The 27,041-nt window shown below is 34.3% G+C and overlaps 2 protein-coding genes across 5 annotated transcripts; both read right to left on the reverse strand.

Annotated features, from left to right (window-relative positions):
- Window positions 1-179: 179 nt before the first annotated feature.
- Window positions 180-17,023, reverse strand: LOC106137607 (transmembrane protease serine 9). The gene is made up of 14 exons (XM_013338466.2): window positions 16,815-17,023; window positions 15,898-16,012; window positions 15,456-15,618; window positions 9,731-9,936; window positions 9,048-9,253; window positions 8,476-8,536; window positions 6,960-7,070; window positions 3,728-3,762; window positions 3,370-3,460; window positions 2,575-2,737; window positions 1,918-2,120; window positions 977-1,185; window positions 589-646; window positions 180-440 (listed from the first exon to the last, which is right to left on the reverse strand). Exons 1-14 carry the CDS (start codon window positions 16,869-16,871, stop codon window positions 319-321), a joined length of 1,800 nt encoding a protein of 599 aa, XP_013193920.2. The 5' UTR covers window positions 16,872-17,023; the 3' UTR covers window positions 180-318.
- A 1,482-nt stretch (window positions 17,024-18,505) lies between these two features.
- Window positions 18,506-26,169, reverse strand: LOC132902199 (trypsin-1-like). Of its 4 annotated transcripts, none has more exons than XM_060946314.1 (8): window positions 25,982-26,169; window positions 24,959-25,085; window positions 24,349-24,381; window positions 23,003-23,165; window positions 22,044-22,252; window positions 21,435-21,595; window positions 20,893-20,983; window positions 18,506-20,236 (listed from the first exon to the last, which is right to left on the reverse strand). In XM_060946314.1, exons 4-8 carry the CDS (start codon window positions 23,122-23,124, stop codon window positions 20,115-20,117), a joined length of 705 nt encoding a protein of 234 aa, XP_060802297.1. In that variant the 5' UTR covers window positions 23,125-23,165; window positions 24,349-24,381; window positions 24,959-25,085; window positions 25,982-26,169; the 3' UTR covers window positions 18,506-20,114. The 4 variants fall into 4 exon arrangements, with proteins under 4 accessions (XP_060802297.1, XP_060802298.1, XP_060802299.1 ...); XM_060946315.1 differs by lacking the exon at window positions 25,982-26,169 and adding an exon at window positions 25,599-25,653; XM_060946316.1 differs by lacking the exons at window positions 24,349-24,381; window positions 24,959-25,085; window positions 25,982-26,169 and adding an exon at window positions 23,448-23,492.
- Window positions 26,170-27,041: the final 872 nt, after the last annotated feature.

Consider the following 27,041-nt stretch of genomic DNA (forward strand, 5'->3'; position numbering starts at 1 on the left):
TAAGGAAGGATGGACTGAGGCAGTCACAAAACTTAAGTACTCCGTATAAAAGAAATAGTAGAGTCATTAAAGGTACTAAACGTTAAATAAGTACATATAATAAATTGCGGTAAAAACTGAGATTTATTTATCCATTAGGAAAAGTTATTTAAATAAAAGGAGAAATCTGCGTCCAATTTTTATTTTTACCTAACCTAAGTTAAATAGTCTAAGAGCTTTATAATATTTTATAAAAATCTTGAAAATCACTTGAGATATCTCAAACATTATGAGAACCACTTATTAATGTACCTAACTCAAATAGGCTTATACTTTCTATTAATAATTACAATAACATCCATCGAAGGTATTTTCTCTGATCCAGTCCAAGTACTTCGTAATCCTGGTGTAGACCCCAGGGTAACCCTTCCGGGCACAACCATAGCCCCAAGACACGACACCTGTACAGATAAAAATATTAAATCAGTTATTTTTTCGCTTCATTAACGCATTGCATATATAACCTTGTCGTATGTTTTAATGGAAGTTAATCTGCAAAATCTATGTCCGCGACCATGGATAAGTTATCGTAAAAAGTGAAAAACTGACCTATTAAATCGTAGGAGTGGTTTTCGTTTTCTGTCACCAATGGACCGCCACTGTCTCCCTGGAAACAAATGTTATAAAATTTGAATTTCTAAATTAACTAAGTACATCTATGGAAAAGAAGGTGTAACAATATTTGCGTGTATTCTCCTTTTGAACGTGACCTTTCAGTCTTTTCGAGGCTCTGTCTGCCCGCAAGGGATATAGGCGCGACTATTATGTTTGTATGGGGTAAAACACTATTAATTAGAACAAATAAATACTTAAAACGTAGTTGGCGAGTGTGACCCAAAAACTGTAAAAATATCAAAAAGCGTTAAAAGCTTCAAGCTGAGAACATTCTCAATTGTCTGCTTAAAAATCATTGTGAAGAGAGATCAAAGTGGCTTACCGTGCAAGCATCTTTATGCGCCGTAGCGGGAAACCCAGCACACATCATGACATCTTGTATCTTGGACTCGTTGTAGTTAGTATTGTGTCTGCACACGTCATTGCTCAACACAGGTAATTCTGCTTCCATCAGCGTACAAGACCATTTGCCGGTCTCTGCCGTGGCGCCCCAACCAGCTACTACGGCTGTGGCTCCGGCGTAATCCTTATCTGAAATTTTTTGAGCTAAGAAGTTGTTGAACAGAATTTAGGAAGGAACATACGTAAATAACTTATTATTCGGAATGATATGACTACTACCTAACCTATAATTTTTAGATTTCTTAAATACATATGATCACCAGAGATCGGATATTCGGATGCATATTTACCTAAAGTTGGGGTGTTGGGTTAGTATGGAACGTACTTCTGTACCTCAAAAATTTTGGGATTCGGCATTGATACACTTAATGTTCTAATTATGGTCTAAATAACCTCAGAAAGTTTTTGTACTGACTTTAATAAATATGATCATCCATCACTTATGTTTCTAAGGGGGTTTATCATACCTAATAGGTATACGATAAGTTTCAATTTCTTGTTTAATAAAATTTCCGAGATTCAAAATAATTCGAATCCCGAAAGCAAGAAGCCGCCTCCATACTTTCGTAGCCAAAATATTAGTTTAGGTAAATACGCATCCGATTATCCGATCTCTAATGATCACCTTCTTTTCTGGAGAAATCAGAAGTTGCAACTATCATCGCAGCATTGTGTAACGAGCAATATAACTTGCAGCAAGGAAAAAGCAGAAAATCAATGAGAGAAAGAAGGCTACTGAACGTAGCTTACGATTCATCTTAAGGAATAAATCATTGATTCATTCATGCAGAAAAAGGCACATGACGAATTTATTAGGTTAAATGTTAAATCTTTAACAAAGTGAGGCAAGAAATTACTCACAGGAATAATTTGGCAGGCACACTGGTCGCACCGCATGCGAGTACACCACTGGCTCGCTGAGCCTCAACAGAGATATATCGTTGGAGAGTGTCTTTATAGTGAAGTTATGGGCGATCACCTTCACCACGTAACGGGTCTCCGGCCGGTGGGTGTCGCAGCGGTTGTGCTCGCCCAGGGTCACTCGGAACATGAACCACATGAATCTGGAAAAGAAAGTGTTATTCAGTCAGGCTTGAGGTTTTATTATTAACGAAACAAATAACAACTGGAGGTCTTCAGGATAAAATATTCAGGCGACTATTCGGCAATGACATGTCTACGCGAGGCGTGTATAGTCAGCCCTCACTACAATAGGGGGTGATAATATTGCTGTTTCTATATTGGTGAGTATCTAATAAACTAAAATGCACTAGGGATTCCCTTATTGACTCTTCGGCGCACCCCTCCCGCGATTCTGCGAATAACCGGAAAATTGGTCATATGGGTAAACGAGCTCAACTCGGAGATCAACGTGCGTCTAGAGTTATTAGACTTAGAGCATATGCTTACATGGAGGGAGAGGTAATGAGTTTCTAAAATATTGTACAATTTGGGCCTATGAGCATTTAGCTACACAGATCATTCATTATCATGATATTTATTAGTAGCTCTACATACCCGATGACGCAATGTGCTGCCGACACAACGTATCTGTCGTTGATGAGGGAGGCGCCGCACCCGAAGGACTTGTGGTAGATGAGCCGAGCGAGCCAGGGGAACGCGTTCACACTCGAATCCAGACCCCCCACTACGCGAGGCTCCTCGTTTCTTTCTCCGCATCCTGGTAAAAAAAAACTTCAATGAGAATAGTAAAACATACCTACTCGTACATAAAATCACGCCTCTTTCCCGTAGGGGTAGGAAGACACTACATCTTTCCACTTGCCGCATCATCTAAATTCATACAAACATACATACATAAAATGATGCCTTTTTCCCGGAGGGGTAGGTAGAGACTACATCTTTCCACTTCCCACGATCTGTAGAGATCATAAATCTATAATACAAGCTCGTCGGTATTTTTCTTGACCTAACCTTTTGCCAGAAAATAATGTACATATTTTCATTACCTATTAACCTAATCATCTACTCTATGAGTAATCGTATTAAAAAGATATTGGAGTATGATTGAAAAATATATATATTGACATCTCACCAACACAATATAATATATACACACCATCACAATATAAATATTTACCTACTTAATAAATAAATAATAATAATAAATGTATACGGAACAAATTTCACAGATTGATTTACCCTCGAAGTAAGTTCGAGACTTGTGTTACGAGATACTAACTCGACGATTCTATATTTTATAATAAATAGGTACTTATATAGATAAACATCCAAGACCCAAGCCAATCAGAAAAACTTACTACTTACTTACTTATATAAAACCATGCTTACCGCAGTTTTGGCAGTTGGGCAAATGTTTTCCAATAAAATAGTCGGAATTTTGTGGACTTCGAATAGATCCCTGAGATATCCTTGATTTATCCTATAAAATAAATCTTAAATTTAGTTTTCTCTCAATTTTAACATAAAGCATAAAGTACAGGAAATATAAGAAAATATACGTTCGTTTCAACATCTACTATTTTTATCGATAAATTTTTGACTTTCGGCTGGGCAAATAGTTCTCTAAAAGTAAATGTTTTAATACAAAAATTCAATTTAATACCATCAAAAGTTTTTATGATATATAATTAATAGGAGTTAAAAAAGAACGTACATTTACAAAAAAATTACATCAATAGGTACTTACGTAGTTTAAAGCATGTCCGTTAATAACACATGAAACTAAACAAAGATAATATAACCACATTATTCGTTATTTTTAATCTATTGGCAAAAATACAACATTCCCAGAGAAGAAAGTCCATGTGATTGAGGTTCAATGTTTTCGAAACACTAACTCATGTCTTAAATCCCGAAGGTACTTTATGGTCAACGAACTGCTAAATTGCTGCATCACAATATTTATTTATTCGTTTATTTTTTCCAGCGTAAAAAGTATGCCTAAGTGTATAATTTTATGTATGCACTTATATAGGTATACTTGTAAAATTGAATGACAAATTTGTATATTTTTCGTAAACCTACATATGTATTCTAGTTAATTATAGTTTGTTTCTCAAAATATGTGTAAGAAAACATCCATACATACATAAATTCACGTCTATATCCCTTGCGGGGTAGACAGAGCCAATGGTCTTAAAGAGACTGATAGGCCACGTTCAGCTATTTGGCTCAATCATAGAATTGAGATTCAAAAAGTGATAGATTGCTAACCCAGCGCCTGAAAGCAAAATCCAAAGTTGATAAGCCTATCCATTAGTCGCCTTTTACGATATCATTGGGAACGAAATGGAGTGGTCCTATTTTTTTTTATTGGTGCTGTTAACCACACGGCAGGACAAAAATAATACATGTATATAAAAAATGATATCTATATACATATAATGTATGTAACATAGGTATAAAAAATCACTTCCTAGAGGGGTAGGTAGATTACATCTTCCCATTTGACACAATCAATGGCATACTTCTTTCGCTTCATCCACATTAATAACTCCCGTTAGCTTAAAGTACCTACTCTTGACTTGCCGGATGCCCAAAAAACACATTTTCAATATAAAAATCGTGCATAATACATTAAGTATCCAAAACTTAACAAGGTTAAGGATATTAAATAGGTAATTTGTTACATATTTATTGTGCCACGTATAAATAAACTACTTGGCTCAATCAATGGCATCATGGTAAATACCGATTATGAATCTTAAAAAAAATAATTACAACTTATAGAAAATGCGGCATTTTAGCGGCGTTATGGAGGCTGTACGTCCGTATATTTGGCAATGACCTGCAGATCAATGAACCCTACATAATGTCATTGGTTTGATTTTGAATCTTATTTAAATTTTACGAAGGTTATGATTTAAAGATCACCAAATAACGTGTTAAAGTAAAAATTTTATGCATTTTAATTACAGTTACACTTTTAACATAATAAGTGCATTGGAATGTATTTGTTTCGACTAAACTACTTTACTTATATATAAAAACGTGTATTTGTACTAAGGCAATATACCTTCATACTAACTCATAAAAAATATATTTCATGACATCGCACTGCGTTGGTGGGCGAGTGATTAAGGTATCCGATTTGTCAACACATCCTCATCCAGGTAGCCCGGTTCAAATCCCACTCCAGTGGTACCCACATGATCACAATAGGATTTGAACTCAGGTATGACTCCTTTCTGTGTTTTTTAACTGGTACTCTTTCAATGAGAAGAGAAATGTCAATAAAGAAAAATATCACACCGGATGCTCCTTGTAGGTATTTATCCATCTTTACCCACTCCTCGAACTGACTAAAGATTAGATGCAATCAAAAATTGAGATAAAAGCCTAGACAGAAGTATCACGAGTAAGGTAAAGTAAGGTAAATTAACATTAATAAAAAAAGAGAACAAAGAGTAGTACCTATCTAGTGTGCAAAGACTTTGGAAACGTTCAAATTACTTAATTCTATTCTATTCATTCTCATCCGGTCCGGTCACTGGTTCCGCTTTCCCTACTCTGGTATCCTATCGACGTCGCAGGAGTTTCAACATAAATTCTCTTATCATCCTTGATACAGTCTCTCACGTCTGCAATTTCCCCTCGTACCAGAAGTCCTATCGAGGAGTCTCACTAGTAGACTACACTTTCGTTGCGTTTTCTGCCTGAACTGGCTTTTTGAAAATTTGATACCATCAGTCGACGTTGCGACAGGTCAGACAGGAGTCGCTTCGTGTATCAAACTTGACATGGCCACTCCAAGATCGTAGCCAGATCCACAGGAGTGAAGGAAGACGCACCCAGGATTGACACCAGGTTGATGGGCATATCTATATGTCGCATAACTTTCTTTTATTCCATTTTTTCTTTTGTTTATGGCAGTAAATGTATAGCGTAATGCTGGAGCGAAATATGCTGACACAGGATAGGTATTTTATTCTTAAAAGTTCCAAATGAGCCTGGCTAAAAAGCCTCCTTACACGGGATAATTAAAAGTCACTTTAATGTTTTTTTTCAGTTCAGTTTAATAAATAAATAACTCTTTATTAAATAATAATAACTGCAGTTTTTACTATAAACAATCGAAGGGAATATCATAGAAATATAAATTGAAATCAATCTTTTTTGTTGAACATCAAACAGCAATGTGTGAAAATTAATACGTTCATCTTTACGCAAATTCTAAGAAAAAGTAAATCATAATTTAGACCAACAAAAAGTTTGTACTTATATGTATATAAATTGCTACAACAGTAGTAACATTTTTATATCAAAAACATAATAGTTTAATCGAATTTCTTAAAATTTTGAAAACGTGATTTTACGGTACCTAACATTAAATTAAAATTTCTATGATGCTCACATTAATTTTTGTATACATATTAAAACTGATAATTTATATGTATTTTTAATTCATCGTTAATACTTAAGTTAATTATGGCAAACATAAATACTAATTTAAATGAACTAGTCTCAAAAATACCCCTGTTTATTACAATATACAATATTCTAAAATATAGTTATACCTATAAATGCATAATACTATAATGAGAACGTAGTTAAATGTTAAACATCACATCATTATTGCATTCCCTGTTAGAAACGAGTTTTATACGAATATTACCACCATATATGCCTATTTGTTTTTAATATACACATTATCTACTCAAAGATACACAGAATAGAATTATTGGTTTATGAGCACCCGATGAAAAAAGACAGTTTTAAATGATGTATGGAATCAAGACTATTCTGTAAAACATCAAATGACTTTCCTTAGCCTGAAATAAAAAATTTAGTATTCTATAAACTACTTTAAAATTTAATTATTTGATAACAATCGTGCGATTATTTTGATATAGATATAATAAACATATAAAAACTCATTCTTAATCAGGGAAGTGTCAAAAATTCATTTTATTCGTTACAATAACAAGCATCCTTGGTGTTTTCTTTGATCCAGTCCAAATAGTTGGTGACCCGGGTGTACACCCCCGGGTAACCGGGCCGGGCACATCCGTTACCCCACGACACCACACCTGTAATGAAGAACTGTTTAAAATCGAGTATATCAAATTGTAAAAGACATGTTGAGTGTATGGATAAAGTTGTACTAAATCGACTACGGCGAACTTATATGGATATTTTTTAATGGGAGATTTCTTTATAATGAAAGGTATATGGAGCATCCAATGAAACACTCGATGTATGACTAAAATATAGTAGGTACCTACTACATGCAAGTGAAATCTTTAAAACTGCAAGAACAACAGACCAACAATGTACTTTATCAAACCATGGAACTAGGTATTTTAGAGGATTTAGCAACAGCTCAAAACGCAATTGGGTAGGTATTGCACGTTGTGATGTTCGAGAGAAGGAGTAGAAGAATTTCGATATCACAACACTGGCCACGTTATTAGACGAGCATTATATTACGATGACGTTATAGATTAGCATACTAATTATGTAATAATAAAACAATTCATGTTCTTTCAAGATGTAACTTCATGCCTCTTGAACTTGGGTCAGACAGGGACAGCGTGGCTACATATTGGCCAAAATTGGTATAAATACCAATATAAATAAAAAACTAAAGATCACAAAGACGAGATTGTGGGGAGAGAAATTTCGGAAAGCGGGCCCCGGAACCCAAAGTATAAAAGCGGAAGGTGCATGCTACGTGCATTCAAAGATGACGATAAGGTACCAGATCAATTACTGTACCTACTAAAATAAAAATTGCAATCATAACATATCAATTCGGGGACTAGCGACTACGACAGTAATTTATAATAGCTATGCTATAGACGTACGCGCAGTTAGTATTAATGTACATATTTAAAGTAGCCCAATTGAGAGAAAACGCATGTACCGTTGTATAAACAATTCAAATGAGCTAATGAATAATGTATAAATGTTACGTATTATGTAATGTGAAAGTACCCACGTGTGGAACTGTCACACGTGTGGGTTAGTATTGGACAATGAATCGAGTCTAATGACATAGCTCTGTGGTTACTTATTGAATTTTGGGTAATACTTTTGTCCCCGGAACTATTTTCTGAGGAAATTTCTAATAATGCATACTTATAATCGCGAATACCTAGGTATATTATAATAGCTATCTGTGTGCCAAGTTAATGCGATTTTTTAGTTTGTATATAGATTTTTCAGTCATATTTACATGTCTATTTAATTAATTAAATTACTATTAATTAAATAGACATCTATATTTTGATCACAGAATGAGACTTAAAAACTGGGAGAAATAAATGAAGTCTCTGATGAGCTCTATTTTATTCCGTGTCAATTTCTAAGGTAATGTTTTTTACTGCAAGACTATAGTTTTCTGTTATCAATAAACATTTAAAGGCTTAGAAATGATGGAATATTAATCATTTGCAACAACTTGTTAACTACACTATGGACGAAATAAATTACCTATTAATTCGTAGCGAGTGTCGAACTTTCTCTCGGCAATCAGTGGACCGCCGCTGTCACCCTGAAATACAGTCAAAACATCTAGTTACAGTTTTAACTTTTTATTTGTAGTCATTTGTTACAAAACACAAAGAAAGTAATCTCTGATTGAGCATGACGACTGATGAAAGTTTGAAATATTTTGACGCGGGTACCTTATTCTTCGCCTTCAAATTAAAACCGCCTCCTTTTTTAAGTCAGTTCAAAATATTCCAAATTTTGCCAATGCCTACTAATATTATAAATGAAAAAGTTCGTCTATACATTTGTTACACTTTAATGCCTTATACACTAAACCGATGTTAATGAAATTTGGTATAGAGACAAATTTTAACCTGGGTCACTTTATTGCGAAAAAAGAAACCACGCGGACGAAGTAGCGGGCAAAAGCTAGTTTGGAATATTTACGACCTACGTTCGAGATTTACTTTATTAGGGTAACCATAGCAATGCTATATACATATGTATATGATTATATTATCACAAAAGTTTTATAAGATATGGCAGAAAAGTACATTGTAATCGGAACTGACCTGACAAGAATCCTTCTTCCCAGTGTCAGGGTAACCGGCACACAGCATGTTGTCTGTGATCATGTTCGCGGTATACTTGGTGTTCCGACACTGCTGGTTGCTCATCACGGGCACCTCCACCTCTTGCAAGGTGCACGCTGGCTTGCCTTCCTCCGTTAGCGTTCCCCACCCAGCTGCTAAGGCTTTCACACCCACGTAGAGGTCTTCTGCAATTTAAAGTAGGTGTTCCTTAAGTAATGGACAGGTGGACAGGTTTAGCAAAAGTCATTACTTGTATTTTCTATGAGAGCAAAGGTTGATGTAAGGTTGTTAGGGTTATGTTTCACATAAAATAACCGTGCGACCATACGGCTTCAGTCAACTCTGTTTTGAATCTAGAATAAGCCTGATGGACTCAAAGATTTCAGTTGCATATCATTAAAATCGACAACTAGCACTCGGGCATCAAAAATTCCTATAAGGTTGTCGGAATTCATTTTTATAAGGGTTATTTTAAGAAAACTAATTATTGGTATTTTTGGCGGCTTATTCATTTTTAATTGTGGTAATACCATAAAATTAAAATAAAAGACTGTGTACTGTCTGCCACGTGATGGTTGAACACGTGATTAAAATGGATGTATATATTCATTTCATCACAACCTTATCCATTTAGTACAATTTCAATTAAGAATCAAACTTACGATTATTGCTAGGCAGGCAAATAGGCTTAATGGCATCAGAAATAGGCACCCTCTCGTTCAGCCTCAATAATGCGATATCGTTGTCAAAGTTGGACAAAGTGAACTTGTTGGCGATGGCTCGGAGAGCGAACCTAGTCTCCGGCCGGATGGTCGAGTTGCAGCGATTGTGCTCGCCGAATGTAACCTTTATCATGAACCACATGAAGCTGAAAATAAAGAGAAAGTATTTACGAAACAGTTATAAGACATAAATTTTGTAAGTACTAACTGTACACAGGTTTTAATGCCTGATATCATTATATTTTGCTCTGTCAAACGGGAGTAAAGAAGAACCATTGTTTACAATAAAAAACATCTATCTGTTGACGTACATATATTGACCTTCCAGAGACCAAATTTAAATCAAGCCTTTAAAAAATTTGTCAAACAAAAATATTAATTATAAAGTGCGTTATAGTACACAAGGCGAATTTTATTTTATACACTTTTCTTTCTTACCATCACGCACCTATAAAAAAAGAATAAGGAATAAAGCTAATAAAAACTGTGTAAACCTATTTTACACTACATACATACATACATACCGTCACGTCTATATCCCTTGCGGGGTAGACAGAGCCAACAGTCTTGAAAAGACTGAATGGCCACGTTCAGCTATTTGGCTTAACGATAGAATTGAGATTCAAATAGTGACAGGTTGCTAGCCCATCGCCTAAAAAAGAATCCCAAGTTAGGTTTAAAGAACTTTATTTCTCATAAGAATATACATTCACTTAAAATGAGATAACAGGTAGGTAACTAAAAAATAATCACATGCATAAATTAAAAATTAAGTACTGGTCGCGATGTATAGCTTGAGTTTCTTTTTAAATATATCAAGACTGCTACAAGTTCTCAGCTCATTTGGCAACTGTTATATAGTTGTGCTCCCTCAAAAATTATTGTTTTTTTTCCGTAGTTTGTTCGTGGTATTATAAGGTTGAGTTTATTTTTTGCTCGAAAATTGTGCGTGTCTTTTCTTGTGTTTAGTTGTAAGTTGGATTTTGTAGTATTAGAGATAATCTTTTTGATCAGTTTACATGTATTGTATCGATAAATTTGTGTTAAATTAAATAATTTTGATTTTTCGTATAGCTCTTTTGTTGGTGTACGGAAGTGGTAATGGAAAAGCACTTTAATAATTTTATTTTGACATCTCTGTAACGCGGTCAAGTTTGATGGTGCAGCGGAACCCCATATCTCAATTAAGTATTCGAGATGTGACTTAACTAAACAATTGTATATTATAGGTTTAACTTTTTTTGGTATACAGTGTGTCATCTTTTGAATCGCTCCTAATACGGAAGTTAATTTGTTTTTTACATACTCAATATGTGGATTCCAAGTAAGTTTATCATCAATAAACAGTCCCAAGTATTTTTCTTGATGTGATCTTTGAATATCTGTGCCATTTATATTGAGCGGTTCAAAGTCAGGAATTTCTTTATTTTTTGCTGCCAAAATCATATAAGATGTTTTAGATTTGTTAATTGTTAATAAATTATGAAGTAACCACTCGTTAAGGATGTTTAGGTCTTGCTGTGCGGTAGTAACGATATCGTCAATTGATTTGCCAAAGTAGAATAGACAAGTATCGTCAGCATACAGAGTGAGATGTCCTTTAAGTCCTATCTGGTTGACACTATTTATATATATTAAAAACAGAAGTGGGCCGATTATAGAACCCTGTGGTATACCATATGAAATTATTTTAGGAGAACTTGTATAATTGTCGATCTTTACAACTTGTCGCCTATTCTGTAAATAAGATTCAAACATTTTTAGAGGTGCACCATTAATACCGATGTCATTTAGTTTTGCAAGTAGTTTTTGGTGACTTACGGTGTCAAATGCCTTTTTAAAATCGATAAATATGCCTAAAGCAATGTTTTTTTGGTCAATGTTGATTTTTATTTTAGTTATTAAGTCAATGGCAGCTGTAAGCGTGCTAGATTTTGAACGAAATCCGTATTGTTCTTCGATTAGATATTGTTTTTTAGTTAAGTAGTCATTAAGGCGATTATACAAAATTCTCTCAAACACTTTCGATATCACGGGTAGCACCGATATTGGCCTATAATTACTGGGGTCAGTTTTTGGTCCTGATTTGTGAATAGGACTTAATTTAGCAATCTTAAGTGAGTCGGGAAAAATACCATCTTTTAAACATTTATTGATTACATTAACTAATCTATCAATAATAAGATCTTTTACACACTTTAATGCTTTGGTGGATATGCCATCTATGCCCGTGCTAGTGTTAGAGTCCAGATCATCTATTATCTTACTCACTTCGTCAATACTACAAGGTTCAAATTCACACAGTGTTATGTCGTGTGAGTAGTTATTTCCAAACGTCAGTATTTTACTATTGTCTCTGTGATATTTTTGAGGTATTTTGTTAGCTAAGTCTGCACCGATCGTTGAAAAGAAGGAGTTAAATAGGTTGCATATTTTTGTGCCATCCGAAATCAGTTCCGAATTCGATATCAATTTTGGGGGAGCAGAACTATTTTTGATTTTATTTGCTGATAACGTATTAATCAATTCCCACATTCTTTTAGGTTGGTTATGAGTGTCTTCAAATAATTTGTGGTAGTAATTTTCTTTGTGCCTTTCAATCATTGTCTGCACGATGTTACGTTGTTCTGTAAAAGTTTTCTTAAGATCCACATCATTTGGGTTTATTTTGGTTTCTAGACATATTTGATTTCTAGTATTTATTGCATCGATAATCTTTTTATGTATCCAATCTTTTTGAGGTGGGTTTTGTATTTTAGTTTTCTCAATTTTGCTGTTTTCCACTTTGTCTATAATGTCTTTCTCTAAGTTGCAGTAATCTTCATCTCCATCATGCACCAATGCTGACATACTTTCATAAAGTTTTTTATAGTCAAGTGCTGTATATCTGATCGGCTTACTTCTCTCTGGGGCTAGTTTTCCAATTTCTAGGTAAATTTGATTATGATCTGTAAGAGCTGACTCAATAATTGAAAGACTGAAGGTCTACTAACATGGGTACTAACATGGTCAATAATAGTTCTGCCTTTGTCTGTTACTCGCGTGCAGTATGATTCATCAATTTTATTCAGTATCTCATATCCGGATTCCTTTATCTCATTTTTGTATTGTTTGACATATTTTTTGTCAGTAAGCAGATCGATGTTGAAGTCGCCGAAGACCACTGTTCTTTTGCGTTGCACCAATTGTGTTGAAAATATGTCCAAAAAGTTATCAATGTCAGCTTCACCATCCGGTTTATAAATAACCCCAATATTCAGGGACATTTTTTTTATATGTATCCATAAATAGTGGTTGCCATTTTCAAAGAGATCTTCTGTTAAGTCAAAATTGATAGATTTGTGAACGTAAATGGAAACTCCACCCCCCTTGTAATCTTTTCTGTAGTTGTATATGTGTGTGTAGTCCGGTAATTCATATAATTTGGTTAAAGTTTGTAAGCCTATCCCTTAGTCGCCTTTTACGACATCCATGGGAAAGAGATGGAGTGGTCCTATTCTTTTTTTATATTGGTGCCGGGAACCACACGGCACTTATATATTAAACACTACATGCCATAAAATTGTGTAACGTCTTACTAGATCGCCAAAAACAATGGAGACAATAAAAATAGCCAAGTTCGTGATGACATTGGGCGAAAGTGACATGCACAGAGCGATAAAGAAAAACGTGGGTCCCCAACTTTTGACCCACACTGTGGTGACTAGGTGACACGTTTTCGTGAACCAATGACTATAATAGCTCATTGACGCTTTCACTGTACACGTCGAATTAATTATTGGACACGTTCAATCTTTAGTTTCAATTACTTCTGTCAAACAATACAAGTTGTAAACACAAAAACAATAATGGCCTTTTTTGAATGGGTATGTAGTAGTAGTACACAGCACACTATGGAATCATTATATTATAATGAAAATAATGTAAAAGATCATAGTATAAACAAAATTCAAAGAATATATGAAGATGACTGAAGTCGACCTGCTAACATTATTTCGATTTCTGTTTTCTGCAGTTATAAACTTATTTGCGACTTTATTTTATTCAAGTGACGAACTCAGGAACGGTATGTGAAAGCTAATAATTGGAAAACCGAAATCTTATGAAGATACAGTAAATTTTAAAGGGTTTTCAACAGAGATTTAAAATGACATCGTAAATCTTCCAAAGTCCGATAACCCGAAAATCGGCAAACAAGACAAAAATACATTCGCAGTGAGAATTTGTGAATTCCAATCAGTAGCAATAAGTACGTTCACCTTGGAACCGGCCCAAAAGCAGGCTCCAAATAAGTTCATTATCCTCTTCTTAATATCGGTTTATGGCGATTGGCGCCAGTGGAGCCTTCCGACCGATTTTCGTTAACGTCATATACAGGGATAAATATTTTTGGAAGGTTCACCATGTATAAAATTTAAGTGCTCTTTATGTTTTATCGGTGGATTAATAAGTGTACTGACTTATGACAGGCAATAGCAATATAACTTTAATGAAAGTGTAACAGAAAATTTAATTTAAATTCCATTAATAGTCATACAGCTGAACGTGGCCTTTCAGTCTCTTCAGGACTGTTGGCTCTGTATACTCACTCCGCAAGGGATATAGAAGAATTTAAAAACTGAACAAAATATATACCCGTTTTAGTTTAAATTTTTTATTGAATTCTAAGTACTTACGCACCCCCTTTAATTTTTATATTAATAAAATATTCAGTTATTATAACTATTGCATAAATAACATTAACTAGGACATAATCTTCAAAAGTACATAAATACTGATTATTTATATTAATAAGAAATACTTAATTTATAACAAAAAAAACATATTTTCTTGATATTGCACCACCCTTCTCAATAGTAAAACTCATCATCATTCCCAATCTCTGTATAATTGATTACCTATTTGTCATTAACCTCGTTTACGACTAGAAGTCAATGCCTCCGATTGTTATTGTTTATTCGAAATAAAAGAGTTTCATCATTTTGTTTCAATTAACCCCAATTATAATCCCATTCTAGGGACACTAATTTGGAAATTTATTTTTTTATCGATTTTATAGATTAATATTATGATGGTATTAATTATAATAAAATGTTTTTTTTAATACCTAATTATTTCTTCTACTTTTCTTATGATTATTTCTTATCTTTTTTCCCTTAAGAATTCTACGGTGGTTTCAAATCCGCGGATCTGGTTGTGTGTTGTGCCAATTGGTACCTACATACAATGTATGTACGTACATACATTGTGAAAAACATGAGTAGAGTTTATTATTTTGACAAAACTATGCCTACGACAACAGCTTGAGCTGCATTCATCGAAGGTACCTACCAGATCGACGATCACATTTCTTACATTAAAAAACTAGTTGATGGTGTACCATAAAACTAAACTTTTGTGGACATTTTCGCCACTCGCGATATGAAAGATATTTTTGCGTTGAAAATAACTGCAGACTGCGTGTCGTCTCCCGATGGTTAAGTACTCAAAGGTATGAGCCCAACTATGACTCCAATAAGAGTGATTGACTAACAATTAACGTACAAACCAATCCACTGGTTCGAGATATTTGAAATTCGGCAAATAGGCGCGGTATGAGGTTTTAGTAACAGAGGATTTCGATTATTCGGTTCAGGCTTACAGGAATAAAAACCAATTGTCATACCCTTTGACACAGTGAGCAGCAGTGAGCACATATCGGTCGTTGATGAGCATGCCTCCGCAGTAGAAGCGCTTAAAGTAGGTGAGGCGGGCCATCCAAGGAAACTCGTTGGTACCAGCTTCGAAGCCCCCTACGATACGGGACGCTTCGTTCCTTTCACCACACTCTGAAAAAAAAACTCATTCTTAACCTCCATTCAAACAAATAGTTGTTATAAATTTGTAACGTCTTTGTTAGAATGTTGTAAAAACCACTAAGTATATATGTGTTATGAGACAATGTATTCGATGAAAGTGTATTGGTTTGTCATGACTCTGAGCTATGCATTTCTACTATTCTCACCGATGTTCTTAAAGTAGAAGTCAACATGAGGAAATCTTATGTGAATAAGACATGGTTAATTTATATGTTCACTTAATAATCGTATAAACAAACAAATACAAACTACAGGTGCACGTGGTCTTGGGCTGGTTAAGCTCCATCAAGGGTGGCCGGTTGCCCCACACCCCGCCGAAGAAGTTCTTGGTGAACACTCCTCGAGCATCGCGAACTTCATCTCCCTGTTTATAAATTCTTGTCATTAGTGCAACAATAACAATGAAGTTTATAATTTTCCTACATGATCACGTCTATATCCCTTGCGAGGAAGACAGAGCCAACAGTCTTGACAGGCCACGTTCAGCTGTTTGGCTTACTGATAGAATTGAGATTCATATAAAGCGACAGGTTGCTAGCCCGTCGCATAAAAGAAGAATCCCAAGTTTTCTTCTGTGCTTCAGTTATCATCGATAAGGTTCATAAAAAGCGATATGGTGATCCTATTCGTGAATTTCTTAGAATTTGAAACACCATTGAGAGCTTAGTGAAAATCTCAAAGTTATTGTGTGCAGTATTATTTGTCTTTTCATAAGGAAGGATGGTTAAAACATAGATTGTTGCTAACCACATTGAGAAGAAAGCATATTAACAATCTATTTTATACGAATGAAGAAGAAATTTCAAAGACACGAAGTATTAAGGACTAATCTTTAATTGTATTGGTTATTAACTTTCTATGACTTGTATGAAAATAGTACCAAGGTAATTGTATTTTAAGAAAGATTGCACCTTACTTAACAAGTCATGAAATTTCATTTTGTGAATTTGAATGAATTTATATTTTGTAATAGGTATTCTGTCTGATATTCAAGATAACAATTTAATTTTTTAGAGGTAGTGGTTTATCTTGGTTAAAATATTCTTCGCAAACTTGTTATAACATTTAATATGTTATTATAATAAATATAAAAATTATTCAGCACAGTTGGATAATTTGCGCAAAGAAAAAAAATATGTGAAAGAAAGTAAATAAAGGTGACACACCTGAGAGAGAGTGAAAGTCGCCAGCATAAGCACTAAAATAAAAGGACACTTGCACATGTTGTTTAAAAAAAATAATGTCTTTAAAAATGCGCGAGAGGTGTTCGATAATTCCAAATTCGAATTTAGAATTTCGCGGACGGCTGCCGCATGGTATACCGTTGAACTCGTCGCGGTCACCACGGACACATACTGAGATGCGCTTGAGTCGACCGTCGCGGACCAACGGACGTGATTTGGGTGCCAATACCTAAACCCCACTAGTTTGGCACTATTTCTTTATCACTAAGAGAAGTGCCGTTAATGAGCCCGTCCATTTGGGTTCTTTTTTGCTAAGTACATCTGTGCAAGTACATATCTCCTTTGACGAACATCGATCCTTCAAGTGCCACACTTAGTGTGACACATGATGGGGTTCTAGGTTTCTTTTCAATTAAGAAACACCTTTTAGTTGTTATACTTTTGGGCGAATGCACCAAAAATTTGCAAAGCGGAAGCCTTAAACAGGAATCGACCATAATCATTGTAAAAACTCTTGGAAGTAGGGTTGGCCCTTATGTGCCTTCATCTCCTACAGGGTAGGCAAAGCAAAGAATCAAAGCTCAACTAATTGATGGAACCCAGATTCAGAGTCAGATAAGTATTCCAATGGGAGATATAGGGGCATAGGTAGTTTAAAAAAAGTAAGGTATTTTGTCTGCCTTGGTACCTGTAGGCATGAATCAGGGTGCAAGTTGTGTGCTGTAATACGTCCTTTTAGTGCGACCGGTTGGCGGCGAAAGTGACGCTTTCCCAACATTCACAATGCTTTTTGAACATTCACTGATACCAGGCGCCAATGAATGCGTACGAGTTGTATATTTTCCTTGCATGCATATTATATCCTGTATCTACATACATACATACGTCACGTCTATATCACTTGCGGGGTAGACAGAGACAACAGACTTGAAGAGACTGATAGGTCACGATCAGCTGTTTGGCTCAATGATTCTATTGAGATTCAAATAGTGACAGGTTGCTAGCCCATCGCCTAATAGAAGAATCCCAAGTGTATAAGCCTATCACGTATCCTGTATTTGATCATCAGAAAAATACTAATTTATTATTCTTTACAAATTCAATACAAAGGTACCTCTTCACATTGCTTTTTATGCAGTTTGTGCCATAGAATAAAATCCCATACTCATCTTCATTTTCAAATCAATACTATTATCTCGTGATTTTAAGAGCAGACCCGTAATATGACCATGGTCACTGATCCATAAGTATCAAATTAAGTATTAGCCCTACTTACTTACTTATCGATAATATTCGGCGGTAGGATAATTACCTTTTGATACACGTAAAATATGTGAGCTAAGTTTTAAAAAGCAGTCTAAACTCGTGTCAAATACGGCTTTAAAACATTCCATCTCATGAACTATCCAAAAACAGATCGTTTCACAGCTTAAAAACTTTTACTTTGTTCTAACCTAATTTTTACTTAACGAAGAGAAGTCAATTTGCAATAAGGATATACTCGTACTTATAGAATATTCCTGTTAAATAAAAAGGTGAAACATTGAACATTTTAAAAAATAAAAGATAATTTAATAAATAATTTATTTAATTTTATTGTATACACAGATGATAAAAATGTATAAAATTTACCTTATAATTAGTTAACAAAATAGTTACTTTAAAATTAATAAAAACCTAAACAATAAATAAATTCAATTTTTTTAAGACTAAAGCTCAATAATATTTAACTACCTTATAGAATACCTACGCACAGTTCGTTCAAAAACTTTATAGTGAAAAAGATCACAGGTGTAGCCTAAAGAGCACTGTTACTTATAATCTATTCCTAATGTATAGTTAAAAATATACCGACTTTTATAGAAAATCTTATATAAAATAAAGGATTATTATTAGATAAGATAAGAAAGATTATTAACCTTAGTACGTAAATAAATTCGATGATTCACTGAACTATAAGAAACGTTTAAAATTTGCATTGAATATTTTTTTATAATATAATAGTTGTTGTTTATACCTACTGTCGAAGGATCTACAATCAATGCTTACAAAAACGATAGGTAGATAGGTATATTACAAATTTGGAAAAATAATATTGATCAACAAAAATAATAAAATAAGTTAATAAGTTATAATTAGGTTAAATAAATTACAGTACCTACAGTTACAATTAAACCTTACATATTTACAAAAAAAAATCAATTGAACACTTAGGTAGTCAACAAAATTCTCTTAAATCTATTGGTAATCTGCACCACCGGCCTGACAGAATAATCCTATCATTAAAATAATAATAAAAAAAATCTTATAGAACAATAACACAAATGAAAAAAAAAGTAAAAAATTTTTTATAACCCACCAGAATTAAAGTCAAAAAGTAAAAAAGGTAATTAAAACTATGGCGCAGATTTCTGCAAACCACCACGTTACCCCATACATTTTGGGTGAAGCCAAAAAAATGATAATTTAGAAATATCTTGTAGAAGTAGACTTTTAAATATTATGTAAATTAACAGGCTTGAATTTGTAGACAATTGTACGTAAGGAAGGAATAAACAACACATAAAACAGGAAAACCTAATTACTAGCATAGCTACACTTAGCTTTGTGGGTCCTCCGTACTTACACTTGGCACCAATGAGGATTCGCGCTCTATGGCAAAACTAATACCACTTGTCAAATAAAATGCAACAAGCTATCAATCTAGGTGTGGCATATATCTAGGTTACGTTTTACCAATAGTCTGGTCAGGGAATATATTAATCCCATGATTCTATACGTCTGACGGATATTTGATCTATACGGATATTTGAAATAAAAATTATTTACATAATATGATTTCAATTTGTAACCAATAGAGGGAATCTTTATCTACTCAATGTAATGAAAATAATTTCTTCGCAATTGGTCGACCATGTGCAAAATAACTATAGAATACTAAACAAAATAATAAGTTAAATTTTATTTGGTTTCAGCCACCAAAGTTGATATGAAAATGTCTTTGTTTTCTGAAAATGCTTTAAGCTCTATACAATTAATTTAATACATACTTACTTAATAACATTGATGGCTATATTTTAAAGGTTTAATCGAATCTTTACCCATCCATGATTTAGATATGTCATGCTCATGGTAACGCTAACATAACTACTTTTTACATCTTATAATTTCAAACAAACGTAACTTACGTAACGTAACATGGTATGGACTTTAATCTTTTAATGTCTCTCGCATAATATGTGTATATAGATCTCTTTCTAAAGTCATCCTCGTATTTTTACATCAGTTGGTACATAAACAGCTTCCGTTCAAATTTGATCGGATCCACTTCAGATACTGAGTGATCCTGGTGTAGACCCCTGGGTAGTCCGGTCTGCCGCATCCAACTCCCCACGACACGATGCCTGAAACACAGAAACCAAATTTAGTAATCATTCTTCACCCGGCTAGTTGGGCGAGAACAGGAACATCGTCATCCCATTGGGTTTTGTACCTGTTGATTCCGTTGGAAAGGAGCGTTTTTACGTAAAACATTTAAACAACTATGATCATGACAACAGTTGCCCTTGATGTTATTAGCCCATTTACAAAGTGAACTATAAATATGTGCGCGGTCTACTTAAAATTATTCAATCGACAATTCTGAAAATTCTATTCTTCTATTTTGTTCCGCCGCTTCTTCTACACATGCGCTTTGGAAGCGGTAGTAGTTATAATTAGATTTAAGTTATGTGACGTCAATAAGTGATACCTTGTATCCAATTTTGAAAATAAATCTATTCTATTCTATTCTATTCTAAAAAAAGGGAGCTAAGTTTTTTCTTGCTCAATATTTTGTAATAATGGATGAAACATTTTATTTTTATTTTGCATGCATTTTTATAATGAGGCAAATATTGTTATTAAGTAGATATTCCTAGTTCCGCATAGCCTCAATTTGGCTAAGTTTACACTCGCTAGAACTTATTCCACTCTAACTTGTCTGGTTTCTAGTATGTACGTTTTAAGTTCATTTTGTCACATATAAAAAAAAATTATATGGAATTAGAATGCAACTCACCAACTATTTGATATCTGTCTCCATCTTGTACCAGCAGAGGGCCGCCGCTGTCGCCCTGACACGAGTCCGTGGACGCCCGACCCGCGCATAGCTAAAAACAGCATTACAATCATTACAGCTACGCTACACTTTAGAATAAATCAAGGCTATTCCATAGAGCAAACTGTAAAAGAAATTTGAGATTAATATATTTTACACTCAGAAAAAGTTATTCTCTCTGTATCATCTTTATGAACTTCTTACAATTCTGAAGTGAATCAGTAATTATTTCACTGTCGGGTAGAAGGAGTTAGCTGATTATATAACAGTTAAATAAACATAATTACCCTATATCAAATGCTATATATCCAGTTTATTAGACTTTCTCATCACTTATATATTATTATGTTTTGAATTTGATAGCGTTTTCAGCTGATGGCAAATCTCTGAGATCATTAAGAACAACATGATACTTTTAAGATGAACTTGTAAAGTACAAGCCGCTAAAGAATTTACAATGTTTTTTACCAGATATTATATAGACAACGAATACTCTAAATTACCATGTTAGGAGTAATCCGCGAAGCTTTATATCTTTTCCGGCGACACTGGGCCAATGAGAGAATAGGTACCCTGACTTCTTGTACCACGGCCGGCAGCTGCCCACCCTCGGAAGTCCGCCCCCAGCCCACCACTATACCTTCCTTGCCTGCTGGATCGATACCTGAAAGTTGTAGGCAAACAATTTTAGTTAGCGGCTTTTGCTATTTTCTTTCAAATCACACAAGTACTAAAATATTTGTATTTTACAATCTACAGAACTGAAATATTAATGCACTTTCTGGGCAACACATTCTTTTTATAAAGGTATTGATATGGTATTAAATAAAAATCCGTTATATAAGATCACTTTTTGTATTTAAAGACATGCAAAATTTGCTCAAGTTTATCTTGACTGCCATTTGCAACTAAATGCATCCTCAGTGGTTTTGAACTTAGGTTTTCACAACTTAGATGATTGGACAAGATTACTTTTCTCCCACAGAGCAAAATGCGGATCTTGGCAGAAAGGTCGTGGTGACAATGAAGCGGACCTAGGTGGCCGTACGACCTCCCCCCTTCTTAACTTATTGGAGGACTGTCCGATCGTACAATTATATTGATACACTTACTTGCAGGGGGAAGACAGACAGGCTTGATGATCTTGGAGAAATTGACGGGTTTTCTCAGTTTGAGTAAAGCGATGTCGTTGTTGTATGACTCTGCATTGAAACTCCTATGCCTGACGATAGCCACCACCGCCCTCATGATGGCAGCACTTTCCGTTGTAATTGTTTGGTCGTGGTCCCCTAGTATTACTTTGATTTTTGACCGCTTTAATCTGGAAACATTGTGTTAATTTAATAATAATTGCTTGAGCACTAGTCTTATATAGTTATAGTTAGTCTTATAGTCACAGAGGCTTATATAATCTTATATATCAGTAGCGGATTCTGCCAGGAAGTCACGTCAACTAGTTTCAAGTCTCACATCATTAGGCACCACGTTTGACCTGGGAAACTTTCACTTGAGACATTCGGATATGTTCGTTAAATCACGACAGATGTGAGATCGTATGTTATATCTCACGTTTGTTCATAGAGTAGGTCTGAAATGACGTCGTTAAATGTTATAATCAGCATCGTCATCTGAAGAGCGAGACTCTCTTTATCAGTAATGATATATTTCCGATTGCTTTTAAAGACGCTGACTTCTAATCTCGGGATTCTCAAACTTCCAAAAATAGCTCTACGGCATCCTTACATACTATATTAAATGAACAACCGTTATAGGTGTTTTAATTTAAACTTTCACAAAATTATATTCTTACCTATCTCTAAATGGCCCACTTCTGCCGATCTGGCAAATGGCTTGAAATAATATGATGAATTGAAAGAAAATTTGGTAAAATGTTACATTGCTAGACCCTAGAAAAGTGTAAACTACAATATCCAGTTTTAAACGTTTTTAAACTAAACGACCCTTCCATACATAACTAATGTAGAAAAATTTCAAGACCAGTATCAAAAATCAGCTGCCTTCATTATTACAAACGTTTTAGTTTGTTTGTAAACATTAGCCCAATACTTACTTCCTAACACAATGCGCAGCCGTCAGCACATACTCCTTGGTCAGCAGCGAGGCCCCGCAGTGGAACTGTCCATCGTAGACTATCCTCGCCATCCACGGGTACCGGTTCAAACTCGCCGGCATCCCGCCCACTATGCGGTTCTCCTGGTTTGCCCCGCCGCACTCTGCGAGAAAGTCAGTTTGTTGAACCAAGGAAGGAAGTACAGACAGCTAAGCAGGTTCTGTTATTAATAGCTGACGTTAATCACAAAGGAGTTATAGTTATGTCTGTTTTTGGAATTAGGCAGGGAATTACTTAAACAAGCAGAATTCTTGAAGAAAATTAATACAAAAATATAACTTAAAATTAAGAGAGAACTTAAAATTTATCGTCTCTCATTGAATCTATGTTTGAATTATAATTTAATACATTCAAATCACACAGATTAAGTTGCTAGCAAAATTACCTATGTGTAAGTTCGAGACAATTTGTAATAAGTTGCATTCATATATCAAGTATGCAATCAAGGCACTGATCTGTCTTGCCATATTGCAAACCATACTGCTTTTAGAGGGTACGAAAACTAAAATAGTAGGTATACCTCCTATCAGTATTAAAAAGAATAGTCGTTTAATGAGAAAAATAGAATCAACATTCATATCACTAAAAATGGGAGCATTTTGACGTCAATGTAAGTTAAAATTTATTTCGAAGGGTTTAGCTATAAGTAATTACGTTAGTTTTTAAGTTTTTGTTTGATCTTTGTTAAGAGGAAATAAACGATATTATTATTAAAAAAAAAAAAAAAAAAAAAAAAAAAAAATAAAAAAAAAAAAAAATTAATAAATCCGAGGGATGTCATAAATTATCTCACGGAGCGGCGCGTCAGGTTACGCCAGAACGACATTTGTACGCTTTCACTATCATTTTCATAGTTCAATGCACAATCTCTTCCACAGTCAATGGCTTACACTTTTTGCTAGATAGATATTTTCCAAGAATCTTCCATGACACAAGAAATACGATATTATGTAGACAAAGCGCGAGTTAAAAGTAGCTTAGGAAAATTATATACGTTAGTGTTAGACAATGAATAGGTACAACTACAAGTAATAACATATAAAATCAAATAATATCATAATGAACTAGATAGTAAATAGGTAGGTATTATTTTAATAGGCAAGATCATTAATAGTTTATTGTCGTTTATAAATGTAACTACCCATATGGTTATTTATGTTATTAATCATATACCACAGAAAATAGAAGATATTTTAATACAAAGACATGTTCAGGTATATATAATATGTTCAAGTATATATATATTTTTCTCCATCATCTACGGTGTTGCTTTACATACAACTTACCCAACTTTCTGGGAGTGTTTGCTCTGCCGCATTCTAAAAGTGAACGTGAGTTTAAAATAATACAATCAATAAGTGTTTAATACAGTTTTATGGGTCTTTACATGCTGAAAATAAATTTCATAAGAATGTGCTTAAAATAATTTAAGAAAACGTGCTGCAATCAATATCCACTTTTCATAGAAATTTACGAATAAAGATAGGTACGTAAGTGTTTAACAGCTCATACATACAAAAAGTGCCTGAAGTAAAAGCCGAAATTTCAGAGTTTGGTTATGCTTAAATTTTCAAAAAACTGGGTACTTACAAGAAGTACGATAGCAAAACAACAAAATCATTAATTTCTATAGACAAAAAATTATGAGAAAGCTGCGCAAAATCCTACTTTCCTGTCATTTGTTGGTAATAATAAACTTATTGCACTTAATAGACACGGTTACAGGAAAGTTTTCAATTGCCCTATTTCAAAATCTATATGTAAGTGGCCAAAATAATCAGTAAGGGACGTTAAAATATAGAAGAAGGTTCTTATTACATCACGATCTTATTTTACTAATAGATATTTCAACTAGTGTAGAAGTATAAGATATATAGTTATAAAGTGAAAACTTACCACATGGACAGTTTTTGACATTGGTGGTGTCTTCGTCATCCTCGACGCTCTGCTCCTCCAGGATGGGGACTTCTAGGCCGAAGATCGCATCAAACAGAAATCTTTGTGACCTGTTGCCTGAAGCCACCTGGAATTGAATAATTAAGGGACATTTAAGTATAACAACGCCGATTGTAATAATCTATTGCTGTATGCAAGTATGTTACGTTTCTCCCGATTATAAGTTCCTGACGTTAGTTTCGGTATTGTACTCTTCTCTCTGAAGATAAACCCAGAGTACCTACTTGGTCACATACTACGACCCTGAAACGGCTTCCTCAGGGTTTTCCATGAAGCTACTTCCATTTTGAAGGGTAATCCATGGGACACCTAACCTATATTGGAGTATGTTTGCCTGAATGTGCAGGTTTCTTCACAATGATTTCCCTCGGCATGAGTGCATCGATTAACAATAAGAATAATGTATTTATCTTAGAAAAGAGTCATTAGTACAAGGCCTCAATGCATCGTGCTTTTTATTTGTGTAACCGACCGACGCTCAACTTATTCAATCTCCCCAAAAACACCATTGCAACCTCGATCCTACCATTATCAAAGCCTCCAAAACTAAAAGTATGCCAAATCCAACATTAATGCATACACTTAAGACGTTACATCATTTTGAAGTGCGACATCTGGTATTTCCGTTGAAAATGATCTTACATAATTTTGTTTACCATTTGTAGGTAGTAAGGCAACGCAACGACCAAGCAGGCACTTTCGCGATGTGCCAGCACTCGACTCTTGCGCAATCGCAATTTAATTGGGCTGTAATGTCAATGTTACTTTCACAATCTGAACAAGCGTGACCCGATCTACCATTATCTTATTGTATTTTTCTTATTGTACTTTCTCAAAAATTTTCAAGATTAGGTAATAGATTTGAGATGACTTAAATGTAGGCTCTTGTTCATTGATATTGAATTTTCTAATTTCAACAATGTAATTTTATTATTTTATAAAAAATAACGTCTAGGTACTTACAAAAAGTTAACCAAATCACAAATCAATGCTTGCACATAATATTTCACAATCCAATTCATTATTTACGTTGATATTCTCACAACAAGATTGATTCCATAAAATTAGAAAAAATCAAGGAAATAATTTTCATCAAAGCGAAGTACACTATCATTTTAAGTATATTCCTCTAGCAAAGTCCAAAATAAAGCATATAGTCTTGCTTTATTAATATAAGAATTTCAGGCGACCAAATTCCTTATGCAAAGCCAAAGACAATTGAATTGAATATTCACAGAATACAATGTAAATACTAAATACCGCTCGCTTTACGCTCTAAGAGTATATAATATGTAAGTACTAAGTACTAGAATATAAAGTTCTAATTTAAATAATTAGCTGTTATAGTGCCGTATGGTTCCCGGCATTTTATATAAAAGGACCACTCCGTCTCTTTCCCATGAATGTCGTTAAAGGCGACTACGGTAATAGGCACATATCTATATATATAATCTACTGCAGTTTTTACCAAGATCTATTATGAGTTAGATTTCATTGTAATGGTTGCGGTAGTCGCTTTGAGTAAAAAACCTGACTTACCTAATCCAGGATCATGATCAAGGGCGTACTCCACCCATGATAAGTGAATACGTAGCCGGATTTAATACCAGGAGGAAGAGACTGAATATTATTTAGCTGTAAAAGAAAAGTCTGAAAAATGAAAGAAGAATCTTCTATACCTACATATACTCTGCTATTAAACCGTTCTTACTACACGAAGTCTTTTACAATAATTGCCTAAATTAATATATAACAAAGTTATTCCCTTACATATGGCAATATTTATATATTACGCAGATAGCAGTTAAATAAATATTGCATGCAAACGGATGCACGCAAAAGTTATGTTCTACATTACAGAACTTTTTCTATATCGTGTAACGGAACGTTTTTTAATCTATGTTATCAACTTAAAAACATGCATGTATTGGTAGGTACTTTCTCTATTGCCGAAACCTACATACGATGTGTTACGTGTAACAGAATGTGCGACTAACCGTTTAGTTAGGTAACTTATTATATA

The sequence above is a fragment of the Amyelois transitella genome, chromosome 10, assembly GCF_032362555.1.
Source record: "Amyelois transitella isolate CPQ chromosome 10, ilAmyTran1.1, whole genome shotgun sequence".
Taxonomy (NCBI): Eukaryota; Metazoa; Arthropoda; class Insecta; order Lepidoptera; family Pyralidae; genus Amyelois; species Amyelois transitella.

Excerpts from the sequence above, each read along its gene's own strand:
- LOC132902199 (XM_060946314.1), bottom strand. The coding sequence starts at position 23,124 with ATGCCGGCGAGTTTGAACCGGTACCCGTGGATGGCGAGGATAGTCTAC. Across the intron at positions 22,253-23,002 it reads GCTGCGCATTGTGTTAGGAA|ATTAAAGCGGTCAAAAATCA; the intron begins GTAAGTATTGGG and ends CAATGTTTCCAG. Across the intron at positions 20,984-21,434 it reads CGCGGATTACTCCTAACATG|CTATGCGCGGGTCGGGCGTC; the intron begins GTAATTTAGAGT and ends TGCTGTTTTTAG.
- LOC106137607 (XM_013338466.2), bottom strand. The coding sequence starts at position 16,871 with ATGTGCAAGTGTCCTTTTATTTTAGTGCTTATGCTGGCGACTTTCACT. Across the intron at positions 3,461-3,727 it reads ACGGACATGCTTTAAACTAC|GATAAATCAAGGATATCTCA; the intron begins GTAAGTACCTAT and ends TTTATTTTATAG. Across the intron at positions 441-588 it reads CCACTCCTACGATTTAATAG|GTGTCGTGTCTTGGGGCTAT; the intron begins GTCAGTTTTTCA and ends TTATCTGTACAG.